The 24,982-nt window shown below is 52.2% G+C and overlaps 8 protein-coding genes across 8 annotated transcripts; 4 read left to right on the forward strand and 4 right to left on the reverse strand.

Moving 5' to 3' along the window:
- Positions 1 to 462: 462 nt before the first annotated feature.
- J4E93_007108 (uncharacterized protein) lies at positions 463 to 1,734 on the reverse strand (the record flags this gene model as incomplete). Its single annotated transcript, XM_049345018.1, has 4 exons — positions 463 to 564; positions 622 to 1,258; positions 1,322 to 1,600; positions 1,649 to 1,734. The coding sequence occupies 4 exons, from the start codon at positions 1,732 to 1,734 to the stop codon at positions 463 to 465; spliced, it is 1,104 nt and encodes a 367-aa protein (XP_049197943.1).
- Positions 1,735 to 1,940: 206 nt separating this feature from the next.
- On the reverse strand, positions 1,941 to 3,029 carry J4E93_007109 (uncharacterized protein; the record flags this gene model as incomplete). Its single annotated transcript, XM_049345019.1, has 1 exon — positions 1,941 to 3,029. The coding sequence occupies one exon, from the start codon at positions 3,027 to 3,029 to the stop codon at positions 1,941 to 1,943; it is 1,089 nt and encodes a 362-aa protein (XP_049197944.1).
- A 4,905-nt stretch (positions 3,030 to 7,934) lies between these two features.
- On the forward strand, positions 7,935 to 9,359 carry J4E93_007110 (uncharacterized protein; the record flags this gene model as incomplete). The annotated part of the gene is made up of 1 exon (XM_049345020.1): positions 7,935 to 9,359. One exon carries the CDS (start codon positions 7,935 to 7,937, stop codon positions 9,357 to 9,359), a length of 1,425 nt encoding a protein of 474 aa, XP_049197945.1.
- Positions 9,360 to 9,507: 148 nt separating this feature from the next.
- J4E93_007111 (uncharacterized protein) lies at positions 9,508 to 10,891 on the reverse strand (the record flags this gene model as incomplete). Its single annotated transcript, XM_049345021.1, has 3 exons — positions 9,508 to 9,901; positions 9,950 to 10,824; positions 10,874 to 10,891. The coding sequence occupies 3 exons, from the start codon at positions 10,889 to 10,891 to the stop codon at positions 9,508 to 9,510; spliced, it is 1,287 nt and encodes a 428-aa protein (XP_049197946.1).
- A 2,110-nt stretch (positions 10,892 to 13,001) lies between these two features.
- Positions 13,002 to 15,776, forward strand: J4E93_007112 (uncharacterized protein; the record flags this gene model as incomplete). The annotated part of the gene is made up of 1 exon (XM_049345022.1): positions 13,002 to 15,776. One exon carries the CDS (start codon positions 13,002 to 13,004, stop codon positions 15,774 to 15,776), a length of 2,775 nt encoding a protein of 924 aa, XP_049197947.1.
- Positions 15,777 to 16,607: 831 nt separating this feature from the next.
- J4E93_007113 (uncharacterized protein) lies at positions 16,608 to 17,249 on the forward strand (the record flags this gene model as incomplete). The annotated part of the gene is made up of 1 exon (XM_049345023.1): positions 16,608 to 17,249. The coding sequence occupies one exon, from the start codon at positions 16,608 to 16,610 to the stop codon at positions 17,247 to 17,249; it is 642 nt and encodes a 213-aa protein (XP_049197948.1).
- Positions 17,250 to 17,698: 449 nt separating this feature from the next.
- On the forward strand, positions 17,699 to 19,250 carry J4E93_007114 (uncharacterized protein; the record flags this gene model as incomplete). The annotated part of the gene is made up of 2 exons (XM_049345024.1): positions 17,699 to 17,705; positions 18,100 to 19,250. The coding sequence occupies 2 exons, from the start codon at positions 17,699 to 17,701 to the stop codon at positions 19,248 to 19,250; spliced, it is 1,158 nt and encodes a 385-aa protein (XP_049197949.1).
- A 2,574-nt stretch (positions 19,251 to 21,824) lies between these two features.
- J4E93_007115 (uncharacterized protein) lies at positions 21,825 to 24,345 on the reverse strand (the record flags this gene model as incomplete). Its single annotated transcript, XM_049345025.1, has 5 exons — positions 21,825 to 22,581; positions 22,628 to 22,664; positions 22,710 to 23,063; positions 23,123 to 24,228; positions 24,278 to 24,345. 5 exons carry the CDS (start codon positions 24,343 to 24,345, stop codon positions 21,825 to 21,827), a joined length of 2,322 nt encoding a protein of 773 aa, XP_049197950.1.
- Between the last annotated feature and the right edge of the window lie 637 nt (positions 24,346 to 24,982).

Genomic DNA, 24,982 nt, shown 5'->3' on the forward strand with positions numbered 1-24,982 from the left:
GAGTGACTTGTTAAGAGTTGATCATGTTTTCATATTTCTCTACCTAGGTACACATTACCGTGAGTACGTGATTAATGCTCCCTTTAGTTGAGATACTCCAAGCTTCTATACGAACCAAGGTTGAGAATTAGACCCCAAACATATCCTCCGCATTTCATACGACGCACAAGCAAAAGAATGCCCCCGAATAAGAAGTACCGCCACCCCGAGAGCTCAACAGATAACGAGGTTTGCGATTAACGTAATTTGAACCGGCAAAGCTACTAGTTTCGCGTCCTGGACGAAGCAGCGCTTGGCTCAAGCGGTGATTACACTTCGTAATTTATTCTGCAAAAAGTAAAGCCACTATCAGAGCAGGGGTATATATCGTCTTAGGAATGATTTACTTATCAGGGTTTAGCAGTGTATATGCAGCAAATGCAACACGCATCATAGCCCTTCCTGGTATCGTGTTCACATTATCTAACCCTCCGCTCTCATCTCCGCCTTCTCCCCAGCATCCAGATTACGTCCCGAAGGGTACATCTGATACAGAGACAGCCTCATGTACTCGCGGACTTCCGCCTATTGAATCACATTAGTGCCATAGACTCTTATACAAGACTCAGGTTGACGACATACCTTACGAAACTGCCTTCGATTAGTCCAGGCATCAGCGAATGTGGCGCTTCCCTCCCCCGCCGTCCATGTCCACCCGCTAATCCTATCGTCCAAGTGAATCTGGTGGCCTCGAGCCTTCAAGGCGGTCAGGCTCGGGAATATGGCCTCCATGATGATATGCACGTTCTCGTTATGAACAGCGGCATCGATCTCGGTCCCATTATTAGAGGCTGATAGTCGTTCAGTAGTAGCTAACATGGCTTGGCGTATAGTCGGGTCGGTGGGAAGTAGATCCTGATATCTTTCACGCATATGACCAATCTGGAGATGCCAGTATCGTTCTTTGTTGGGGAAAAATACCTCAATGCGTGCACGGGTATTGGTGAGCTCCTTCAACAACTCGAAACGCTGACTAAATAAGGTTCTGCGCTCTTCAAGCTGATAGATGTCCTCTGGCAAGTGGATATGAATCGTGGAGAGCCAGCGTTTCGGTTGGATATCCTGCCTCCATGCATCTTGATTGAGAACCTTTTCTATGAGAGCGTCGTGGTGGATGTCAAAGCGGCTACGTCGGTAACGAAGTTGTAGAATCTCTAGCGCCGCCTCTTTACCGACGATGGCGGGATCAACGTAGTAAGGATCTCGACCTTCAGTGACACTAGCTGCCATGCTAGTATGGGAAAAGTGTGTAGAGCGGGGATTGCTTGGTTTGAGTACATACTTCCTGCCCACTAGCCGGATGTCAAACACTGGATTGTCTAAGTCCATCAGTTCAGCGTAGACCATGTCGCGCAGCTCTCGCGGCAGGTGGTCTTGCAAGGCTTGTAATAATGGCGGGCAATCTAGACGAGAACATTTGACAGCAGTGCGATACAGCTGGTCTTTAGCCTTGCGGAGTTGCTTCTTTGCTCTTGCACGCCGTGCGCCGTGTCCTTTGGGGCAGGTGGTCACTTCGAAGTCGTCGACCATCTTTTGCAGCCTCGCAGCCTTTGCGGCAGTCCTAGTTCGTCAGCGCGTGTTCTCAATCTTCTTAGCAAACGATGCTCACTCATAGCAATTCGCACGCAGCTCCTCAACCGTCAGGATCTTGCCTGACGAGCCGTGGCTACCTTGCGATCGAGTTGTAGAGACCATGATTGACAGCGATGTGCGACGGGGAGCAAGCTTCGGATTCAGGCGATGTTCGTGCACGCGGAAAGGATAAGAGTGATGCGTATCCACTGGTGTGGACGGACCGTAAAATGAATTAATGAGCGCCTGCCAAAGAGAAAAAGGGTCCACGCTAACGAATGTGGTCGTGAGTTCCCTATGCGGAAGTCACGGTAACGCCTACGTAAACACTACCAGAACTCCAAAACAACGTACCACCTGATCACGCTGCCTACCAAGAAAGCCCAGCTCCCTGCCATTGCCGCGATAGCTGCATGTACTTTTCCCTGTTCCTCATTCTCACCGTCCTGGAAGAGAAAGAAACCAGCCATCATGAAACCGAGCCCACCAAGCGCATTGAGGATGGCACTCTGCCAGTCCGAGTGGAAGAACCTGGGCTTGTACCAGCGCTCTTGTTCGGAGAACGCCAACATAGCGTTCGCGACCAAGAAGAGCGCGCCGTGTACCACCTGCGGCCCGAAAACGATGTATTCAAAGAGAGGGTCTTCTTCCGGAACAATGCCGGGAAAGTCGACGATGCCAGCGAACATAAAGATGATGCCCCCAAAGAGAACGATGAGACCAGCCTGGAAGGCCAAGTTGGTGGCCGACAACTCCCAAACCTTCTCCCATGACGGTATCCATTTGAACTCAGGTGTGCCAAGGAGCGCTGGTCGGTATCTAACTTTCTCAGGCTCCAACTTTGACGTTTCGAGCGTACCGCGGTCCGCATTCAGAGCACTGAAGGTGTCGAAGATGCCTGCGACGAAGAAGAAGATCGATCCAATCAATATCGTACTAGGGACGGCGACAGTCTCTTCGGTTTCGAACTCCGTGGAAGGGTTGAGGCGAGGTAGTAGATCGAAGGTGGCGTTGATGACGAGGTCGATGGAACCAATGAGGAAGATGATCGCTACGAGGTAGATAGGGTCGCGGTAAGGAAAGACTGTGAACATGGATTTTAGCCGCACTTTGAAGGAACTGCTGTTGTCCCATTCCATGACCGAAGTGGTGTCGAGATAGCGGTCGTCGATGTATGCTTGGCTGTTATCGGCGTTGCGTTCGACATCGAAGAAGGTCGGCTGTGAAGTACGCTCGGAGTGGCATTTTTCGCGGTGTTCAATGTGGTCGACATGGACGAAGGATTGGAGCTTCTCGGACGAAGCGGGGCGTGGTTGAAGATCGATTGATAACGTCTCCGATATGCTATGTGGACGAGGGGTCATGCTCATCCGCGCCTGGCGGATGTACGAAGCACGGATCGTTGCTGAGGCATTCATGTCGGGCCAAGACAGCGGTAAGGACAGTATTAAAGATTAGAAGTTATCGGTACTTGTACTAGGAAATTGAATGAAGGACACAATTCGACACGGTAGGCTTATAGAAAAGGAAGCATCCTCAATAGGCCCTTATGAGAACCCATACCCAGCGCAATCAAACGTTAGTTGGGTGTTGCTGTGTTGATCGCGCGCTCAGACGCCCAAGCCCAAGACTTCACATGTCTGACCCACGAGCTTCGTCATGCTTTTGGCCAACAAGCATCGAGTATTGATGCTGTTAAGCTCAACCAAGCTTTGTGAAGTGGTGCTTGTTTCCCACTTGCTTTTGAAGTGGGTCGAACAGTACGTGGCGCCGTTCCGGATGGAGGAGTGCCGCCACTTGCGTGTGGCAGTGAACTGTTCGGAGTGAGAGTTGTCGGTTTCAGTATTTGCATCGTATGAGACATCGGCCCAAAATAGGGGCGACTAGACGAAAAGGGCCCGGATCGCCGGCAGGCGCCGCTCGGACCGATCATCTTCAGGCACTAGTGCAGTGTGCGCTTCATCCTGGAGGTCGATCTGGAAAGATAGTGGGTTGAAACATTCTTGCCAACTCAAGGCCACGCAAGCAGAAGGAAGGCAAGCGCTTATCGAATGGTGATGTTCAAGAGCGGCGCCCACGTGGTCGCTGGTGGCTCATTGTGGTACTCAAACGCTGGCCTCTGAAACCAGATTGCTGCGCCGTCTTCGAGGTAAAGTTTGTCCATGTCGCATCGATAGGCCTGTCGGGGCATTGAGTATATCAACGCTGTCGCGCACGAAGATGCGTGCCGGCAGATGCCGTGAAAGATCCGCGCAGTGACCGTCTCTGGGTTATCAATGCACCCTGGTTCTGAGTAATGCGAGGGGTGGGCATGCATTGTGCTGGCGGGTTCCTCATCTTGCGTCGGGATCGTCTGGTGTTGTCATTGTTGATGAAGCTGCCGTTCAGACGAGTGGGTGAGAGCGGTCTCGGCTGGAAGGCGGTGCTGACATCATCCGCTAGGCGGCTGGTTCAACCTTGGAAGGTGCGGCCCTCCCATCCTCCTAAGGTTTTGGCGGCTTTCGCGACCCATCACAACAACGCTCTTCGCAAACGACTTCTGGCCCACCTTCTATCTTTTTGATTCATCAGCACGCTTGAAGCGCTCTGTGCTTGATCGACATCATTATAGTATTCGTCGCATGAGCGGTCCGCTTACTGATATTTTCTACAATCTCGACCGCCCTCAGTTTCGAGCGCATCACCTGCTCAGTAGTGGACTGAATACAAGAATAGGCACCTTATCTACTTCAAACCCCGAAACGCAAGATAAGACAACTTCAAGCGCCGAGTCACATTGTTGGTACCTGGGAAGGATGCACGCTTGGCCTTAGGATGGGTTTCCGGGGTCTGCACGAAGACCTAAGAAAAGACGCGCCACATTACGCGAACCCAAGACAACCGCACCCAACCTCAGCCTACATAGCCGGAACCGTCGTCTTCGCCTTTCTAGGAAGTCCGGTCTGGCATTCTACTTCAGAGACAAGGCTACAGCGACAAGGCTACGAGGCAAACTGATGACTACCAGTTGATGGAGTGCACAGAAGCCTAGCAAACCATGTACAATTTCACCGGTGTTGAGCCCCAGCGATCCGCAGCTGCTGCGTAGACTGCGGCCAACATCCTCCTGCCAACGATGATCATCCAAGGAACATGTTTCGCGATTTTGTCACTTCGTACCGTTCGCCAGTGTTCATGCGCGTCTACGTTGAGGGCGCGGGAGGATGGCCCCGCGCCCCAACGCGCATACCCGCCGGAAGGAACGTAGCGCATGTCAGCCGCGCCATCCATCAGCAGCATTCACAAATCATCGCAAGCGCCCATACACCCCAAGATTAGATGCATGACGCAGCGTTGCCGAGTCGCCTATGCGCTTACCAGTGCATCGCAGGACGCTAATACTGGAGAAAAGGTAGAGGGGTTCTGAACAGCGAACCAGAGACGCCAAGCTGCTATTTACCCAGTGCAAAAGTGTAGCAGCTTGAGATGAACTCCCGAACTGAACGTCAAGGTAAGCAGTACCGAGCAGGTGCTGTAGCGATATTCTAGGATTGATCGCCTCGTGTACTGTTTTTGGCCCGCACCCTGGACACCTCGAAGCACTCGTAAGGCTCTTCTTCGCCGCATAATTCGCCTTACCAGCTACAGCCTTTCTGATCCAGATTGTGCTCTTTCGTCATGTTTGAGTAATACGGGGTAAGAAGGTCTGGTCGTTTTACTATTTCCTTGTCGTTTCCTCTTGGGTCGCTTTTCTGGACTTTGTCCGTCTTTCCCTGATGTCGAATATGAAGTTACCGAGTGGATATGTCCTTCCCAGAAGTTCATCAGCCAGCCCCATCGACCGAGCAAATACCATTAGGGCCGCATCATGGGTCATTCTTATCATCACGATGATGGTTTTTGGAGCACGGCAGATAATGAAGATTGTTGTCTTTCGGAGAATGGCGCTCGATGATCTCTTGATATTTATGGCTTTTGTAAGTTGCACAGCATATCTCTCGAACTTTGCTAACGCATGCAGTCCTTTGCCGTCAGTCTTTCAATTATAGCTCTTGTCTTGTCGTTCGAAGGTCTCGGTACTGTTGGTCCGTTGACCCTCGAGCAAACCATCTTCCTCATGAAAGGGTACTATTCGTCTGAGATTGTTTACATTGTAGCCATTGGCTTCGCGAAGCTATCAATCTTGGTAATATTCTACAATGTCGTCGTAACGCAACGCATCATCCGCCGAGCTGTGGTAGCTTTCAGTGCGGTAGTGTCAGTCTGGACAGCGGCGTCGCTTGTCGCAATTGCGTTTCAGTGCCAGCTACCTCGACCTTGGCAGATCGTAGGCCCAAGATGCTTTAACTCGGTATGCAACATAGGCCCTAAGCAAACACAGTCTGAAAGCTGACCTGAATAGCGCATCTTTTGGATCGTCTATTGTATCGTCGACATTTCCACCGAAGTCGCAATCATTATGCTTTCTATACACCTCGTAGCATACCTTCAAGTACGGCTCTCAAGGAAATTCGCAGTCATTGCATGCTTTGCGCCGCGCATGCTGGTCTTGATTCTGGCAATTGTTCGTCTCGTTTTGCTATTCCCGGCTACGCTCCATGGCGATCCTCAATACCGACTCTGGGTGCCGGCGATCGTGTCGCAAGTCCATGTATCCTTCAGCATCGCAACTGCCAGCATTCCGTACATGGTGCCCTTCTTCAAAGGTATGGATGGTGACTTGCGAAGGACTCACTCGACGAAGAGCCGCCTCCATCTCGTCGATGAAGAGACAGGGCGCTCAAGGTCCTCGCTGTGGTTTCGCCGACACAACAAGACCAAGGCTCTTGAACTCTGGAATCCGACTGCAGATGCCGTTGTTCCATACAATCGCGTGCCGCAGCTCTCGCCATACATTCCCGCACCAAGACCTTTATCGCCTTTGTCGCCTCCTCGGCCGCAGACGCCGCTCGGCAAGCAGGCTAGCGTTCGCGGTTTGAACATATATATCCCATGTCGAGATCCTCGGCGCCAACGAAGCTTAGATTGGGCGAGTCCACGCACAGAAAGCTCGGGCGTGCTTTCGCCATCGTGCGCATCACCACAAGCTTTGCTTCCGCAATCGTTCATCCCGTCCAGGAAGGCACCCAGCCCGCCGACAAAGATCTACAGTCCCAGACCAACTTCCTCAAGCTCATGCTACTCCAGTCGCACGCCAACGCCTGTTTTGACTACGCCACATGCGGAACGTTTCTCGCTATTCCCGGCTCAAAACTCCTCTTCCGTCTCGCCGCAGCCACAGTATAGCCCATCTCGGGTGCCACCAATCCGAGCAATGCGATCGCAAACGATATCCACGGGCGTAAAGTCTCCTGTTCCGTCAGTCTTGAAGAGTCCCTCCGGTGCAGGGGCGCTGATAATACGGTCGTCCAGCCGTGCGCAGCCTCGGAAGTTCAGTACCACAACTCATCTCCAGACACCACCGCTGATGACCACATATGAGGGGACTGGAATCAGGCCCGGTTCGATAAAAGAATTAACATCCCCCATGGGTGCAGCCATCAATGGCTGGTTCAGCAGTGCCAAGACAGACTATCCGTCGCCATCGTCACCCATGGAGGCCCCACCGAATTGGCAACCCAAGACCGATCAATATGAGCTTTCACCAATGCGCTCAGTCGCTCACCCAAGGTCGCCACCTCCAAGTCATATGCGCTCACATGCCCGTGCAGACATACCACACGATGCGCCGCCGCTCCGTTCGCCTCACGACACCCTACTTCACACCCGAGCTTCCAGATCGCAAACCATTCCTGCTGTACGCGATGTGCGGCATAGTCCGAGGATCGTGCATTGTGACCCCTTCTAGCTGTATATCCTTCAGTTTTTGTACCATTTTGTCCTTCGTCTTGCATCTGGGTGGCGTCAAGGGGGTTTCTTTCAACAATTTGTCGCATTGAATGATACGATGATTGTATCACGAACTGTATAACATGTACTTGTACTTTCCGTTTACGGGTCTGTCTCTAGACCCCAAGGTTTTGGCGGTTCTCTTCTGGTGTTCATGGAGTCGGAAGGATATGTTGTTGATTGCCTCGGCATTCTCACGGCGCGTCTTTGCAGCTATTTCAGCAAGCTATTTCACGAAAATTTGAGTCAAACGCTTTCACATTAATGTGCGCAAAAGAAGCACTTTCTCCACACGACGAGTGAATGGGTTGCGTTGTGAAACCTCGCCGCTTCCCCACTTTCACAACAATGGTAGGTAAACACTACGCTTGCAACCCATTATAAAAACTCTCAAACTTCACCCTTATCGAAAACTCACACCAACCATTACTTTCAATCAACTCGGTCAAACTCTGATGTCTGCGGCATACAGCAAAACGACTGCCGACAAATTCCGTCTCTGGAAGGTCGACGGCTTCACGGATTCCTCTGGACGGACATCATGTGCCAAGGATGAACGAGAGCACTTCCGACTTCGCTGTCTTGCACTGAGGAATGTTGTGTCAACCCTAAGGCAAGATTATCAGTCCAAGCAGGCGAAACTAGTGGAACTCGAAGACTTCATCGCCCGGAAGCTTGGATACACCGACAACCCAGACAATGCTGCGCATGCTGCCTTGTACCAGAAGCGCCTGTTAGTCCACCAATCTACAACTCACGCTACTAAAGAAAGACTGGCACGCGTTGAAGCAGAGCTGGATTTCGTTCTGGAGCACAATAGCGAAGCGAGGGTCTTTTGCGAACTTATCTCCGAGAAGTTACCCACGGAGCTCGTAGACATAGTTTACACTTTTGTCGAACCCTACCCCAAGGAACTTGACGTCGACTATGATGTCGAACACAAAGAGCCTTTGGAAGACGAAGCCGACAACCAAGCAGTCGTGGAACGAGTATACACCTCTAAGTCTCTGAACGGAGAGTTCAATGGAAAAGATTGCAAAACGCCCTGGTATTTAGACACCAACATCGTGAGCCCCGAGTTTGCCGAGGAGAAACTGAAGGCGTTCCATCGCGAAACGGTTTTCTCTATCGGCCGGTTAGTACACCTCACGCGCTTCCTTAACCAGAACCGTTGGAGGGGATACGAGCACCTGGTCCCAAAAGAATTCGTGCGGAACATTCATCTCAAGATACCGTTAGATATGTGCCACGAGGAATGGATGGGCCCGGAAGACTCGGAAACTGAGGAAGAAAGCCAAGCATATCTGGACTCAATCTCAGGCTCTGCGGATGAAGATCTAGAATATGAAGCACACGACTCAGTACCTGAGGAATTCCCGGAACAGCCCCTATGGAGACTTGTCCCTGGAGATACTCTCTTGAAAGAGCTTGCACCCCTACAAACCCTCACACAGAAAGGTGTTCGAATTACTATAGACGTCCGGCCCAGCATGAGGACTTGGTCCTACCTTCTGCCAAAACATATCATGGAGGCATGGAGGGACTCTTCCCACGAGGGCCCATTCAGATATGAAAAGGGCGACGAAGCAGAAAATGAGTGGGAAAACACGGAAGACTTTGAACTCATTGGACGTCTTCTGCTGCTGGTGCTGATGCAGAAGTTGCTGCCGTTCTTCCAGGATCTGGTTAAGAAGGGACAAGTCGTAACGATTCTGGATGGCCGAGAGAAGTGGTCTTGGGTCATGAGCAGGGACAGTATGAGCGTGGATGACTTGCTGGAATGTAGACAGGCGTTTTGGGCTCAGAAGCCAGAAGGCGTTTTCGGGGGCCAGGAGTTGGAGTTCCGTATACCGGCTCTTGAGGAAGTTGGAGACGTATAAGTCTTTGACGGTCAGTATTCTTGAGCAGGTCATGCGCTCCGTATGGATATAGCGCTCTGGGTAGTATTTCAATTCATGGCAAAACCTTGTTCCGCAACATGCTTACTAAAGTCTACATCACGAACACGTTTCGTTCCATCTTCCACGACTACGCCGCCGCGCTATTCTCCGCCAAAACCCCATTACCCGTCGCTAGCTCCCCCATCGCCTTCCCACTCCCTTTCTGCTTACTCTTAAAGTACTGCGTAAAATCGTGTCTGACCTGGTGTATAGTCTCTGCAACGCTCTTTCCCCACACAGGATCATCACTCGCCCTCTCACACATCTTGAAGAACTCCTTCCTCTTCTCCTCGTGCTCGGGGTCCCAGAGGCGGTGGAAGTTTTCGCGCGACATGGGATCGATCATTTCGCGCCAGATCTTAATGCGGATTTCGGAGTACTTGTCGAGGATGGAGTCGTCGAGTTCGTCGAGATGGATGCCGGTGAAGCAGTCGTAGAGAGAGCCGACGTCGGCGAAACCGCCTGTGAGGCCCATGCCGCCGCTGATGTCGCGTTAGTAGAGCTTACGCAGCGTGGATTAGAATACATACAAGGGATTACATAGATGCGCTGCGTCGGCGACTAGTAGAATTCTGCCTACGCGGAAGCTGGGCGCACATCTTTGTTGGAGCTTGTAGGGGCTCATGCTTTTAAGTTTGTACTCATGGGGCTTGGGGTGACCGGGCAGGATTTGCTCGTAGCGAAGGGGTTGGCGTTTCACGAGCTCTTCTTTCGAGAGGCCTTCAGAGTCGCCATATGTCACTCGCCAGAGGCCGTCGTTGGTGATCTTGGCCGCCATGTACCAATCCGTGGGGTGGACGATGAAGTTTGAATCCCAGAAGTCGAATCGCTCGTCGAAGGGTAGGTAGACATTGGTAGCAACAATCTGCGCTTTCAGCGTCTCTCCTGGGTATTCCTTTCCGAACAATGCTGTGCGAACACCACTTGATGCACCATCAGCACCAACTAAATAATCGCCTGCGATCTTCTTCTTCTCGCCGTCGATTGTTTCGACAACTGCGGTCGCGCTGTTGTTGTCTTGCTCCACACCGGTCAATTTGTGGCCCCACTTGATCTCGGTGTTCTGGTAGCTTTCAAAATGCTTCACGAGTAGGGGGCCTAATTGATCGAGCGGTAGCACAACCATTGCGTATTTTGAGTCTTCTGGATCGCGGCCCATGCCACCCAAGAAAGTCCCATCCTGCAAACGCCAGCATACACCTCTGGGGTGGAGCCCGACAGCACGCACATCGTCGATAATGCCTGCGCGATGGAAGTCGTAGACCGCTGAAGGCGCATAGTGAGCAGCCCGCGGGTTGTCGTTGATCTTGGTATCCGCATCGAGGATGGTAACTTTGATGCTGAGGTTCTTCGCTAGAAGGATACCGAGCAAAAGCCCAGAAGGGCCAGCTCCTACGATAACGACCTGTCGGTGTTAGCGACATGCACATGCAAGCCATCTCGGAGGAACATACGTGATTAATCTTCGGCATTGTGACAGATTTGAACTACTGCATACAGATGATGAGGAAGTATATTTCAACCACATGTCATCCTTTAAGAAATTCAGATGACATGTTCATTATGGTGGGGCTGTCATATCCCCGCCTCCAAGCTTCTCCATACCATCTCGTCGAGTGTCGGCTGAGCTGCAGCTGGCAGGTGCGGGGAACGAGTCGACTGCCCCACATCCATGGATGGTAATCGGCACCGGGACTACGTGGGACCGGACCGGCACTTGTGCACGTGATGCGCTGAGTAATGATAGCCGTGATAGTGGAGCAAAGGGTCTTGGAGCCGCAACAATGCTTCCTGCAGGGCTGGTGGATCGTGAGGTTCCTAGGTATGACGTAAGGAAGAGCACGCGTCTCCCCTGATGATCATAACTCCGGCGCGCGCCTGAGCCAGACAAATGGCAAGCAACCGTTGCTATAGCGAGTGCGTCTTACGAAGATGGTGACGAAGACATTGCGATACACATAAGAAGTGTTGGGACGACGTGGCCCACGCTATCGACACCCGGAGGTCGCGAACCTTGTGGAGAGTGGAGATAGTCGTAGTGGTGGCAGGTGGTGAGATCTAACAGAATTAGAACGCACCACCCGCGCGCGACGTCATGATCATGGCGTATCGTCGTGTCCGTCACACCCAAACACCCTAGCATGTGACGATGCGAGCGACACCGAAACATGCGCTCCGACTTCTCTCGCGGCGCATTGTTGTTGGGACCGTGAAATGCGCAGGGACTCCCGGGCTCGCGAAATAAGCTTTACCGGCCCTTCAGAGAATTTGAGCCGCAAGTTTGCGCTCGTTCGCCACCAACTCGACCACACCCAAATCCAACACCATGCGACGACCTAGGTAATCTATCCATCGCTATCGCGTTCAACGCATTCCTTTTCAGTGCGCCTCCGCGGCCATGACTCAATTGTGTGATGTCCCTAGGCGCTGGTTAATTCTCGATCATCGCCTAGGAGCCATTGCTCCACCCATGCTATCATAGCACTCCAAGCTCATTCCCACGATGCCCCTAGGTTTGCGACGATTGGGCCGACGCGCGCTGAGAGGCTTGGACGACCCAGTTATACCCACTGTCTCCTTATCTCGGTTTCCCTCAACCAGAATGTCCCAAGCTTTGGCACCACGATGTCCACTTTTCTTGCTGCGCCGACATCCTTCCTGGGTATGGGTGACTGCAAATCTTGGCTGTAGCGGTGTCCGCGCTTTGTCCACTGTCGTCAGTCCAAGAGCTTCATCAAACATTGTGCAATCCTGCTGCTATCATGTTGCTTCAAAGTCGTCGTATGCCGACTCCTGACGGTTCCCTAAAAACTCTGCGCGTCCGGCGAATGCAGGCGTCTTTATACTCTGATATCTTCGGCACGCTTGCGGCTCTTTTGCATCGGCCTTCGCGGGTTCCCTAAAATATACTTAACGCCGGTGCAGCCACAACCGCTGCAGCGATCAAGGTTCTGGAAGTTTGGGCTACGATTTCTGGTGCCTGTCGCGATTTTGGCGCTCCCGACGTTCCACGTCCCCTGCACTTTCCGCTCCACCCTCACGCTGTCAAGCTGACGAACCCGACACCGAACCTTCTGGCCGCTGTGTTTCGACTAGGAAAATTGGGTCGGCACGCCACTACAGAGTTTGAGAACCCTTACAGACCCGTTCGGGACTACGCGACACACCATTGCACTAGAGGCTCTTATCAATCCCACGCAACATCAGGAGTACTCGCCTTCCATCGCGATCCCAACCTTTGGCTCGAATCAGTATTTCATTCGTACCTGGTTACCTCTCATTACGATATTATTATTCGACTTCCAGGCATCATCGACACACAGGCCACAACAACCAGTCATACCCTGTTTGTACCTTGGAACTCACGATACTTGATAGATCCACCTGCAGGCGCATGAACGGGACCGGATATCAACTCGCCTATTGAGTACCGCCGCCTGATTAGCGCACAGTCAGCACTCACGCGAACGTTGTATGCACCGAATCGCGTGATCCGGCGCATTGGTTATTATTGCGAGCGCACTGGCTACTCCTGAAGCGCCCAACTAGCCCACGATAGTGCCCAAACAACACAATATCATCATGAATCCCTCTCAAGACGCCGGCCCCTCTCGTCAGGCCAATTTCGAACTCGAGGATCAGATGTCTACCACTCCCGGCAGGAAACGCGTTGGTTGGCATGCCGAAAACCCCGCTGTACGAGCAACACAATCACCCGAGGACACAGGCTCTGCTGGACAAAACACCCCTCTCGTGCGGAATGATGTATCACATGATGATCTCCAGAAGATCCGTGCCTCGCTACGCTTAGCTCTTGGAAACGAACATCTACCAGAAGAGGTTATCCAGGAACCTATCACTGCTCCAAAGGATGTACAGAAACCCCGACCAGCCATTCGGAAGCCAGGCCCTCGGACTCCGCCCCCGGAGTTCTACCTCAACGACCAACCAAATCCATTCGACGACCAGAATGCGGCGGCGACGCCTTCAGTGCACCAAGAGCTCAAGGAGAGATCTGGACTCGCTGCTCAACGACGTGCGGCAAGATTGTCGAAGTCAGTGGGCACTTACTCTGCTCCAGTATCCCGGCGAAACTCCAAGGAGCTGGCTTCTCCACCAGTTGAACTCCAGAACTTGTCAAAGCAGTACGAATCAGTCGGCGAAACGACTGACGACGACGATGAAGACCCGCAGTTCATGAAGCGCGCATCCATGCTCCTTCGTCAGCACACCATACGCGCTGCTAATGGACAGCCCGCATTGAGTGCCGAGGATCTTTACCATACCGAAGCTCCACTACGGTCGGGCCAGGTGACACCAGATGCTATGGAGGTTGAGGACGAACACGTCGTTCGTCCTACCAAGTACCGGACAGGAGTATTGGGTACCCTAATGAAGATGTCTAGTAACGCAGCGCCACCTTCGTCATCTTCGTCATCACGCCGACCCATCCATCACCGAACCCTCAGCACCAGCACGTTCAGCGGAGCTTCGACTGCTGCAAACTCACCCAACCCCTCGCCGCCAGCTTCCGGATATTCCACTCCGCGTGGAGGCCGTCCTTGGTTCCGGAGTCACTCCAACAACCAGTCCGCAACCTCCATCTCGCACTTGGTCGGATCGTCGGCGCACAGCTTTGCGGCGCCTGCACAACAAGAACTGGGCCAGGAGTATGATCAACAATACAAGAAGACAGCTGCGCGCCCTGGCATGGGCAAGCGATCCAAGTCGGATGAGTCCATACTCCCATTCAAGAAGAACAAGAGGAAGGAAGAGGAGATCAAGATCAAGATCCATCTCGCTGGTACACTCGCGCGTCAGAACTATCTCCGCAAGTTATGCAAAGCGCTCATGATGTACGGAGCCCCCACTCATCGACTGGAAGAGTACCTGAACATGTCGGCTCGTGTCTTGGAGATCGAAGCACAGTTCTTGTACATGCCTGGCTGCATGATCGTTGCTTTCGATGACTCCTCGGTCCACACTAGTGAGGTCAAGCTCGTCCGAACCAGTCAAGGTGTCGATCTCGGTAAACTACATGACGTCCATGAGATCTACAAGGACGTGGTACACGACAGAATCGGCGTCGAGGAAGCCACACCTCGACTGGACGCCATCATGGGACGCAAAGCGAAGTTCAACAAATGGCTTCGCGTGCCCATGTACGGTTTAGCATCTGCAACTGTAGGGCCCTTCGCTTTCCAGGCTCGATTCGTCGATCTGCCCTTCTGCTTCCTACTAGGTTGCCTCATTGGTTGGCTCCAACTCGTCGTCGCACCCGGGAACGACCTTATCAGCAACGTCTTCGAGATTGGAGCATCGGTCATCACTAGCTTTGCAGCACGCGCCCTTGGATCCATTCGACACGACGGCAAAGAAATCTTCTGCTTCAGCGCCATGGCCCAGTCTAGTATTGCCCTCATCCTACCCGGTTTCATGGTGCTTTGCGCATCGCTGGAGCTCCAAAGCAAGCACATTGTCGCTGGATCTGTGCGCATGGTCTACGCTATCATCTACTCCCTCTTCCTTGGTTTCGGTATCACGATCGGCACTGTACTATATGGCATGATGGACCACAATGCCACCTCGCGCACCACATGCCATGAACCTATGTCGACCAACTTCTATTATCTCTTTGTTCCTGCATTCGCCATCTGCCTGCAAATCGTCAACCAAGCCAAGTACAAGCAGATGCCCTCCATGACCGTCATCGCTTTCATCGGTTGGGTTGTCAACTTCCACAGCTCAAAGTACTTCAAGAGCAACGCGCAGGTCAGCAACACGCTCGGAGCACTGGCTATCGGTATCGCCGCCAACGCTCATGCTCGCTTCGGTCGTCACATCGAGAACTGGGGACATGACACCTGGGAGAACAAGCTGCGACCCCACTTCGTCAAGGTGCGAAAGATGTGGCAGAAGAAGAATCACGGACCGCTCACGCTCCGTACGCAAAAGGTCGAGCGATCGGCTTATGACCCAACCCACACCAGCAGTGGCCACACATCACGAGCTAGCTCAGTCAGCGACTTCACACCTCACACTCGCAAGATCGGCTACGGTCTTGCCGCAGCCGCCATGTTGCCAGCTATCTTCGTACAAGTTCCGTCTGGACTCAGTGTCCAAGGCTCTCTCGTATCGGGTCTGACCTCGGCTGACCAGATCGTGCGCAACCAGACTGGCAACGCTACGACAATCAGCAGCGCCGACGTTGGCGGCAGCACAAGCATCAACTCCATCGCCCTGGACGTTGGTTTCTCCGTCATTCAGATTGCTATTGGTATCACAGTAGGCTTGTTCCTCGCTGCGCTTATCGTTTACCCGTTGGGTAAGAGAAGGTCGGGACTGTTCAGCTTCTAGGAGAGGTTGATCATATCACCGGCCCTCTTGCACCCATCGCTCATCACCTTTCTCTCCTTTCAACAAGTTATTCACTGTAGTTCCCTCAGCACACCAAAACGCATTTCTTTTGTTGTCGTGTTTTACCAGCAAGCGAGTCTAGCATTTGCAGGAGTCGGGTTTGCTATTTTTACATATATAGATGCAGCTTCTGCGAAGCTACGAATAAGATTAGATACACGATTCTCGTATAATGTATTACTATCCTCGCCGCTCGTGGGCTGGGCCTTCCAAACAATGCCGCTCTTCCCGGATATGATGATGTCATCAGGGTGCGCTACCGTATATGGAATAGCGCATCTTGGCACTCTTGTCTCAGATCGTCATCGCTGACGGTCCAACGCTTCGGACTCTCGTAGCAGATTGTGGCCATTACTCGTATGATATCAACGCGCACCTCTGCGCAACATGTCTTCAGATTCGAGTCCTGTCATACCGCAACACAGCGTGAGTGTTGGGGTGCCGAGGCGCATTGCTACCCCGCATGCTTGCATTTCCAGGACTATTGACATCCAGTAACATGCCAAACACGTACCCACACGGCGCCTTAACGTGTACTTTGCGGCACGCCGTGGCTGAACGCACGCCTGAAACCTGGTTCATGCCACGTAACGTCGAAGCCAGGCATGCAGACATCGGTGTCGGTGGTTGGTAGCTCCAGATTACAAAGCTCGCGGGCTACATGTCCGACCTCATGCGCAACGACTCGATACTAAAGTATCGTGAACACATACATTTTCATCACGAGCATCTCACCTGACAGCTTTCCAACTCACTCCACAACCGCCCAACATGACAGTAACACAAATAATCCACTTCCGCGCGCCCTCCGCCTCGGAAGCCGACGCAGCAGCCCACGCCGCCGTCAAAGCCCTCAAAGGCGCCAAAGCCCCCGAAAACTACGTTCTAGGCACCCAGACCCAGGACAAGCGCAACCTGCAATTGACATCGGAATGGCACGACCCCAAAGCCGAGTCCTCCAAGGAAGCAAACACGTACCGTGAGACCGTCATCAAAACCCTCGGAAACCCCGACAAGATGTTCCACGTCACTTTCAAAGATGGCCAGTCCGCCTTCGACAACAACGGCCCCATGTCCTCTCCCTTGGTCGAATTCGTGCAAATCTATTTTCCAGCCAGCAAGATCAACGACTCGTTCAGGAATAAGATTGAGAAGGATTTTAACAAGTTCAACGACATTTGTAAGAAGGCTCTGAAGGGGAGTGGTGGGCTGACGTATGGATGGGTGATGGAGGAGCTGGAACACAAGGATGTGAAGAAGGAGAAGGCGAAGTGCTTTTTTGTGGCGAGGGGGTGGGAGGGTATGCAGTATTTTGAGGAGGCGGTTAAGAGTGAGGAGTATAAAGAGGCGATTGGGATTTTGTTGGCGTGGGAAGCGCCGTGGGAGTTGTGGCATGTGAAGAGGGAGTATTAGGCGGGGAGAGGATGGGGGCTAGGATGTGGCGGGGCGTGACGCACAGGTATGAGCCGAATATATCCCGCGGTCTCAAATCGCAATTCCCGTTACCATCATGTGATGCGGACGTCGTCTGTGAGTCATGGTATGGGTCATCGTAGTACCATGTGATCGCGATGCATGTCCTGCGACCACAGCCCTTTTACGTGAAAATTTGGTGTCGTTAGAATTACAGTCAATGTGGATGAACGGCGCACCACCCGCCTTCGCTTTGCAGTACCGAAGGCTCGCGTTCTACAAAATAATTTTTCGAGCTAGACGTCTACGTTGAATCAGAGACTACCTATCCGTCATGATATGACAGTGTGTATACAGCAAAGCTGAACAAGCTGTGTCATACGTTAGGAGATGTTTCTAAGAGCCAGACGTCTACAATGCCTTGCAAACCCTCTACTTCTCATTATGTAATGGTATGTATGCAGCAAGACATGACACATACTTCAGCTATCTCTAGTGCCGATGCGTTATCTGAGATGGCTTGGTTGGATCGCTACTCGCTTTGCGTCAGCGCAATACCACTGGGAAAAGTGGATAGATTGAAGTTTACCAAGGCGTCGCATCGGCGCTCAGGTCCGAGCCACAGGCGCAGCAAGACATTACACATACTCTATCTATCGCCATTGTGGGTGCGTTTTATTCGGGAGGGCTCAATTGGATGTTGCTCGCTCTTCGTTATCGCAGTACCAGTGGGCGAAGTGGATAGAATGGACTGGACCAAAGGTATCGCATGGGCGTTCTTAATGTGAGTCAGAGGTAGGAATCGTATATAAGGGCTGCATCCCTGGCTTTTCTACTTAGACATCTTCAGCATCAGACACTATTGAAGACCTTGACGCTAGTACCAAAACACATCCGCGAACTACAGTTATCTACATTCGCTCGACTAAGACGCAAGAACGCAACTACAAAGTGCTACTGTACTTCCATCTCAACACATTCAACATCATGGCCAACATCAAAGATCTGCAAATGCAGTGCAAGATTACCGAGCTGCGCAGCGCTGAGTTGCAGGAAAAGTCGCATCGAGAAAAGATGTTTTGGACTACCCTGCACAAACGTTTCGGCACTACCAAGCCAGAAGTCAGCAAGGAAGAGCTTATTGAACCAAGAATTGCGCAAATTAAGCGCGTACAAGACGCAAGCGCAATGCCGCATACGTCTTCAAGCATTGCCTACATAAACATGAGCATGGAGTTGAGCGACATGCTTCCAACAGAGCTCCGCGACATGATATACGGAGAAATCATGCCAAGTCATGTCAAAGTCAGAAAAGCCGAAGCTGGCGGCATATTTTTCGAAAATGAGGAAGATGGAAAACGCTTCGACCTCGCTGATCACGAGGGCTTAGGCCCAGAGATATACCTAGAGTTCGTTGTGCGCTTCTATCGCACGGCGCAATTTACATTTGAAATTCCAAGTGAAGAAGAGAACATAGCCCTGTTTCTCGCTTCAGACACGTCTGGACTACAGCTCGATCTGAAGAAGCTAGTCTCAAAAATTTCGCTTGATATCAACGAGCGCCACTTCACAAAGATGGAGGAGGCAGGGCATGAGTTCGCCTTCGATACTCCGTATACAAGGGCTTCGCCGCCAATCACAGAGCTATTGATGCGGCATAAAGCCCCCAAAATGGCTCTCAAGCGGCGTCTCGATTTCCTCACCACTTTGCTGCCGATGGATAGCAAGAGCCGCATCTTGTCAGTCGCCATAGAATACGACGTAAGACACAGGAACTATCTGCTCAACATCATACTGCCGATCCTCCAAAAGCTCAAAAGCAAGGGCTGGAGACTATGCCTGAAGCTTGAGGATTACAAGACAGCGTTGGGTCGGTGCGCGAACTTTACTGAGGACACATTGGTCTTTGAGACAAAAGGGTGCTTGGAGGGTGTGCAGAAATGGCTTCAGGTTAGTGAGATGGATGCATTATGCATGATTGATACTGACTTGGTTAAATAGATGAATGAATGAACTGGGATGATGTGTTTATACATACTCTGATTAAGGAGGGGAATGAGACTTTCAGGGCTACTTTATATAGGGCAATGAAAACCACCCGGACGTCTACATCACCTCCCAGAGTGTGTGAAGATTCGTTTTAGTGTTGATGTAGACGGCAAAGCACGCTTCTCCAACGCAACACCCCACCGCAACCTACAAGCCCTCCTCGAACACCCTCCGTGACCCCGCTATACCCTCCACACAGGTACAAACCGCGTCTTTCCGACCAGACTCACCACACTTCCCACAAGCCGCCCTCCACTGCGCCTCCACAACATCTTCCGGAAACTCATGCAAGATCGAGAAACGCACATTTTGCGCAAATGGCACAGGACTCTTATACATCGGCAACGTGTGCATGTGGCACCCGCCCGCCGCTCCAGGCCGATCAGGGAATTTTTCGTGGCGCAGCAGACTCCAGATGCGGGTTTCCTTGATGTAGTGTTCCGGGTCGACAACGTTCCTGGTGAAGCAGTGGATGCAGTCCATGTTAAAAGCAGAGATGGATAGAGATGTTGTCGTGGAGGCAAAATGTCCAGGTATACCAGTCGAGAATTTCGCGAACTCGGTCTATGCTCGATCTCACTTTGTCCGGAGGCATTTGAACGGTCATTGTACGCAGGCGATTCCGGCTGACCAGACTGCACTCGGCGTAGAACGCCTTGAAGATTCTCTCATAGTCATCATCGAGCCAGCGACTATTTCCATGCGGTATAAGAGAGAAGGAAATATCGTTCAAGCTCAACAAGAGCCCACGTGTCTCTGCGCGAGTCTGATGGCAGACTAAGCGAAGGGGATTGCAATCACCGGGTTTGAAGATAGCGCCGTCGTAACCCTCGGCTGGCCGCTCACTGTACTGGAAAGGCTGGAGACTCGGCGACCATCGGAAATGCCCGGGATCATGTCGGAAAGGTTCTGAAGTCGCAACAAGGCCATCCTCATATGTCAAGGCGTACGTGTGGATGATGTCTCGTATTTCCCGAGGAAGGTTCAGATAGTGGCATACGCCGCTGGGATCTGGGGTATTGGCTGGGTGGCTTCGAAGCCGCAGAGGCTGCTCGTTCCTTGAAGTGGGCATAATCTTGGCGTGTGTTCGTTGAACGGAAAGTTGAGGCTGGTGGAGCAGTCGTATGTGGTTATAAGTAAAGTAAAGCTCAGGCTATAGCGTTCACGCGCCGAGATCTTGGAGCTTTGATGGTTTGGCAGTCATTCACAGCAGCGGTGATTCCGGGAGTGGCGACAGTCAAGGCTCCTACGCTTCTTGGTCGACCGATTACTTCTCTCGAGAGATAAGAACCCTTCTCAACCCTTCGGTTTTACCAGCGCGCATTATCAACCTCCGACTTTTCACCATCACCATGGGCTGTTACATCTCCTCATTGTCATCGCTAGCATGGAACTCGCCCTCGCCAGAACCAACGGGCCCTTCACCGCTTCTTGATCTACCGTTAGAGCTGCGCACCATGATATATGAATACGCTCTCTACTACGAAGATGGGCTGTCAATGGTGCCTTTGACACGACGTTCCACAAGTGCCATCACACTTCGCCCAAGCAACACCGCCGATGGCCGCATCACAAACCCCCTCAAACTCATCTGTCGCCAAGTCCGCGCAGAGACGCAAAAGCTCCCTTTGAAACTCAACATAGTCCACGTCGATGATCACACTCAGCGACTAATGTATAACCAAGAAATGTGGCACTTCGTCGGGGGTCTGGACTATGGCGTGTATCGTCATGGATCCATTCGAAGACTGTTCGTTCAGGTTCCATACGACCGCAAGTTGGACCGTATGTTGACGGTAATGATCTGGCCGGGCCGAAACAGGTTTCAGCTTTCCCTGAATGCATGGGTGGCGTATGGCAGAAGCCATCCGTTGTGTGAGGTTCAGTGGGCGTACGATCTACGGTCATGTGAGGCGTATCGGCCAGAGTTGGTGTTGATGTGGATGGCAGCCCTGGAGATCGTCATTACTGGCGAATCCCTCATTACACTATCTGAGAGAGAGAAAGCGTTTTGGATACCGGGTGCGCGAAATCTTCTAGAAGGTTGTCTAGACGAACACACTGGTGCAGTCGCGTTACCGACCAACTTTCGAATATGTATCAATGCGCCGTTTGCCGAGGACATGGTCTTGGCGAGATTACGGCAACAACGGGAAACAAGTTCATTGACTGATCTCCAAGTTCAGAGGATGGTGGAACAACTCAAAATAGTCCATGAACAGGGAATTCGGGGACGCGAAACAACAGCGATGCGCGAAGCAAAAGACCAAGGACTGTTCGGTAGAGAGCTCTAAGAGCGCGATCAAGGTCTTGGTAGGAGGTGACACAGCTGCAAAGGGTTCGGAGCGGATGGTCGAAAGATACAGATAAGAAGGGCGCTGCGCCTAGATAGAATTTCCGTTGACATAAGCGCAATATCGTTACCTTGAACGTTCACTGTCTGCTCTCATGAGGATTGACCGTCGTGATGTTTTCAAAGTCATGAGAGCTTCGACCGAGTAGAGAGATTCGCGTTACTCGCATACCTCAGGCGTACAACCGCCCCGGAATAGGCATCTCAACCGGGAAGCTCGTAAAGCAGCAACGGCCGATCGGCTCATCCCCATCCTCGCCCGCTGTCCCATGTGTAACAGCACCCCACTGTACCGGTAAAAGACTGGCGTTGACATCTTCCGGCGGCGCATGACACGCCGCGCTAATAGCAGCAGAACAGCTACTAGCCAGAGGTATACCAGCTGGATACCAGAACCTGCTGATGAGGAGACCGCCAGCTGCGATAGTGAAACCCACGATCGTAGTCAGGATGATCGCGACGGGGGAATAGCCACATGTTGAAACTTCGCTGGCGACTTTGCGCGTATGCATGTCTGTGATGGAGATCTGTACTTTGAATATGCTTTGTGATGCGAGCCAGTGGAAGAGACCTGACATGATGGTCATAGGAATGGCATAGCGGAAGGGTACGTTGAGCCAGTAGGAGTCGCGTTGGAAGCCAGTGGGCGATGTAACGCGGAGTGATTTCCGTGTTTTGACGTAGCTTGCCCACTCCGCCGACACAAACATGCTTGTGTAGAGAGCGTTTAGCGCGATATACAAGTATGAGAGGACCAGCTGAGGTGTGTTCGCCAAAAGTACGCCCGGAATCAGTGATGTGCTGAAGTCCATGAGATTGTTACCGTTGACTGTGGCAAACCCTGTCTTCCATAGCTTTACAGGGTCTTTCGGCATGCCTTCCAAGGAAAGTGCTATGCAGAGTCCACCGAGCCCAGCACTGATGGTGTATCTGAAAAGGTGAGTGGATGACCGCCAACGGCTTGCACACGACTTACGTAGAGTACGTCAACCACCATCGCGTCGTGCTCGGAGCTCTAGCCCACCTCCTTTTTCTCATTGTGAACCTCGCCGGCTCACTGCTGAGTGCTACTTTCGAAATGCTAGCGTATTCGTTCCAGTTCCATCGGAGACCAACGTCTCGTTTGGTGTGTAGGCAACGACCGTAGGTTTCGGGATCTGGATTTTCGAGAAATGCCGCGATCGCATCTCCTATGGTTACAAGCGCGCCATGATCCCAATACAGGCAGAGCAACAGTATCATACAGACTGCTTTGACGAAGTTGGCCACAACAACCGCAATGGCAATAGTAAAGCTGAATTGCAGCTTGCAAAACTCTTCGACTTGTTCGATAGTGCAGTATGCCACGGGTACTTCAAAAGGTTCCCACGCTGATCGATTGCTTGGTATTGCGGTCTCATCGTCAGGATCGCCTGCGTAGAGTCCTGTCAGTATATGATCTTCGTAGGTGGCGTATACTGGGTCTACTTACAGTTGACAGAAGGATGAGGAAGACAGCGCCACCCATTAGAAGGATACAGTTCTGGCGTACTCATCACCGGGAGTTGTTGGTTTGGAGCTTCGGTGACATATGTGTCGTTCTCGAGGTCCTGTTTCTTCGTTTCTAGTGTTTGAAACACCCATTCGAGAGAGCCGTTAGGATAACGTCGACCAATCCAGGCACTAGCGTCCCGCAGAACCGTCGGGCTTGCTTGGATCAAGTACAAATTCCCGACTGCTGAGACATACTGCGTGCCATATGCTGTAAGACATTCGGGTGTGCTGACGTTCCTGTATCCGGGCACCGTGGTGCCGTTCCTCAACACGACCACATCAGAGGGTTTGAATCTGTAATCCCTTACAGTTGAAGAGATCACTTCCTTTGCGCTCGTTCTGATATCCACAAAGCCCGAGGTGTCGTAAACGTTTTGCGTAGACATTACCCAGTCAGGCGTCGTCGGTATGACAGCATACTCATTTGCCTGCAGGTTTGTGAAGACAACGGAGTTGAACAACAAATGTAGCGGTACAGACGAGAGAAACAACAAAATCCACAAGACGGAGCGATCCCATCCAACATGCCATAGGTTGCGGAGATTAGGAACGCCGATGTGCAGCCAATTTCGCCGTGCGTGCGCACGCCCCAGCTCTTCTCGATTCGGCGCAGCAAGAATCTGTTGGCAGTAGTTCGAGCTGCACAGCAATAAGGTACTGAGTATATTCACGACCAGGTGGACGTAGACGTTCGATTGTCGAACAGTAGAGCAACTGCCTTGGAATAACGTCCCAACGCCATCCTCATGCTCGTAATCGGGGTTCTTCCAGACCCAGATTGTGACCGCGAGGTTCATGCTGAACACCGATATGGCGCAGGTAGCCGATGCGAGCGCACCCATGCGCCATCCTGTAAAGAAGCGCTTCTTCGTAGGGACGGGATAGCCAGGCGCCGGCGGTCTTGCCAGCAGGAGAAAGTCATCATCGTGGTATGCTTTGTCGTTGATCAGCTCGTAGGTAGGAGGCTTCGAGCTCGATGTATCCGATTCGCCATCGATTGTAGAGTTCTCGTACGGCTGGGCATCCGTGGATGCGGCTCTATTGCTATCTTGTTAGTCAGTACTACTCGTTGTTACACGAGATGGACTCGTACCTTGGGGACCTTCCTGCCCTGCGTGCATCTCCGGTCGGATCTTCTTGACCTTGCAGCTGCTCGTACATGCTGTCTAAGCGTCGAACGACCGTCGCGTGTAGCCCCAGAGGCGAGAGGTCTCAGAAAGCATGGGGAGTGCGACATCTTGTTGGGGGCCGACACAGCCTCACTACATCCTGATTCTCAACTCAACGGTGACGTTCCAGGGCTTGAGCTGGCGCCTGAATGGCATCGTTGGTGGCGTAGGCTGCATATGCATGTAGAAGCGTTGTGGACTTGGCGTCACAATACATGACTACACCAGGGTGTCTGAAGGCTTTTGAGACGCGTTTGACGCGTGGTTGTGCACCGAATGCGCGAACGTTGCGCGTGAGTGACCTCTCATGTCGAGGGCGTTGGAACCGGCTTGCGTATACGGCATACGATCTGTCTGAGTGGCCCTCTTCCCATCGAGTGCGCGAGCATGGCGAATTCGATTTGTGATAGTGATGGTGGCTGAAGGATGTCAGCAAGAAGCGTGCAGCGAGGGTGCGGCGTCCAAGCTCAAAGGCATGTGACGTCACAGAGTCATGTGCAATCAGGACGCACACAACGTTGTACTTGATCTTGAATGCTTGATGGCGTATCTGACAGCTCATTGTGTCTCCAAAATCATTAATTGTAAATCCGTCGTCCGCATACGGGAAAATTAGGGCAGGAGCATTC

The sequence above is a fragment of the Alternaria ventricosa genome (assembly GCF_023758065.1).
Source record: "Alternaria ventricosa strain BMP 2768 chromosome Unknown scaffold_12, whole genome shotgun sequence".
Taxonomy (NCBI): Eukaryota; Fungi; Ascomycota; class Dothideomycetes; order Pleosporales; family Pleosporaceae; genus Alternaria; species Alternaria ventricosa.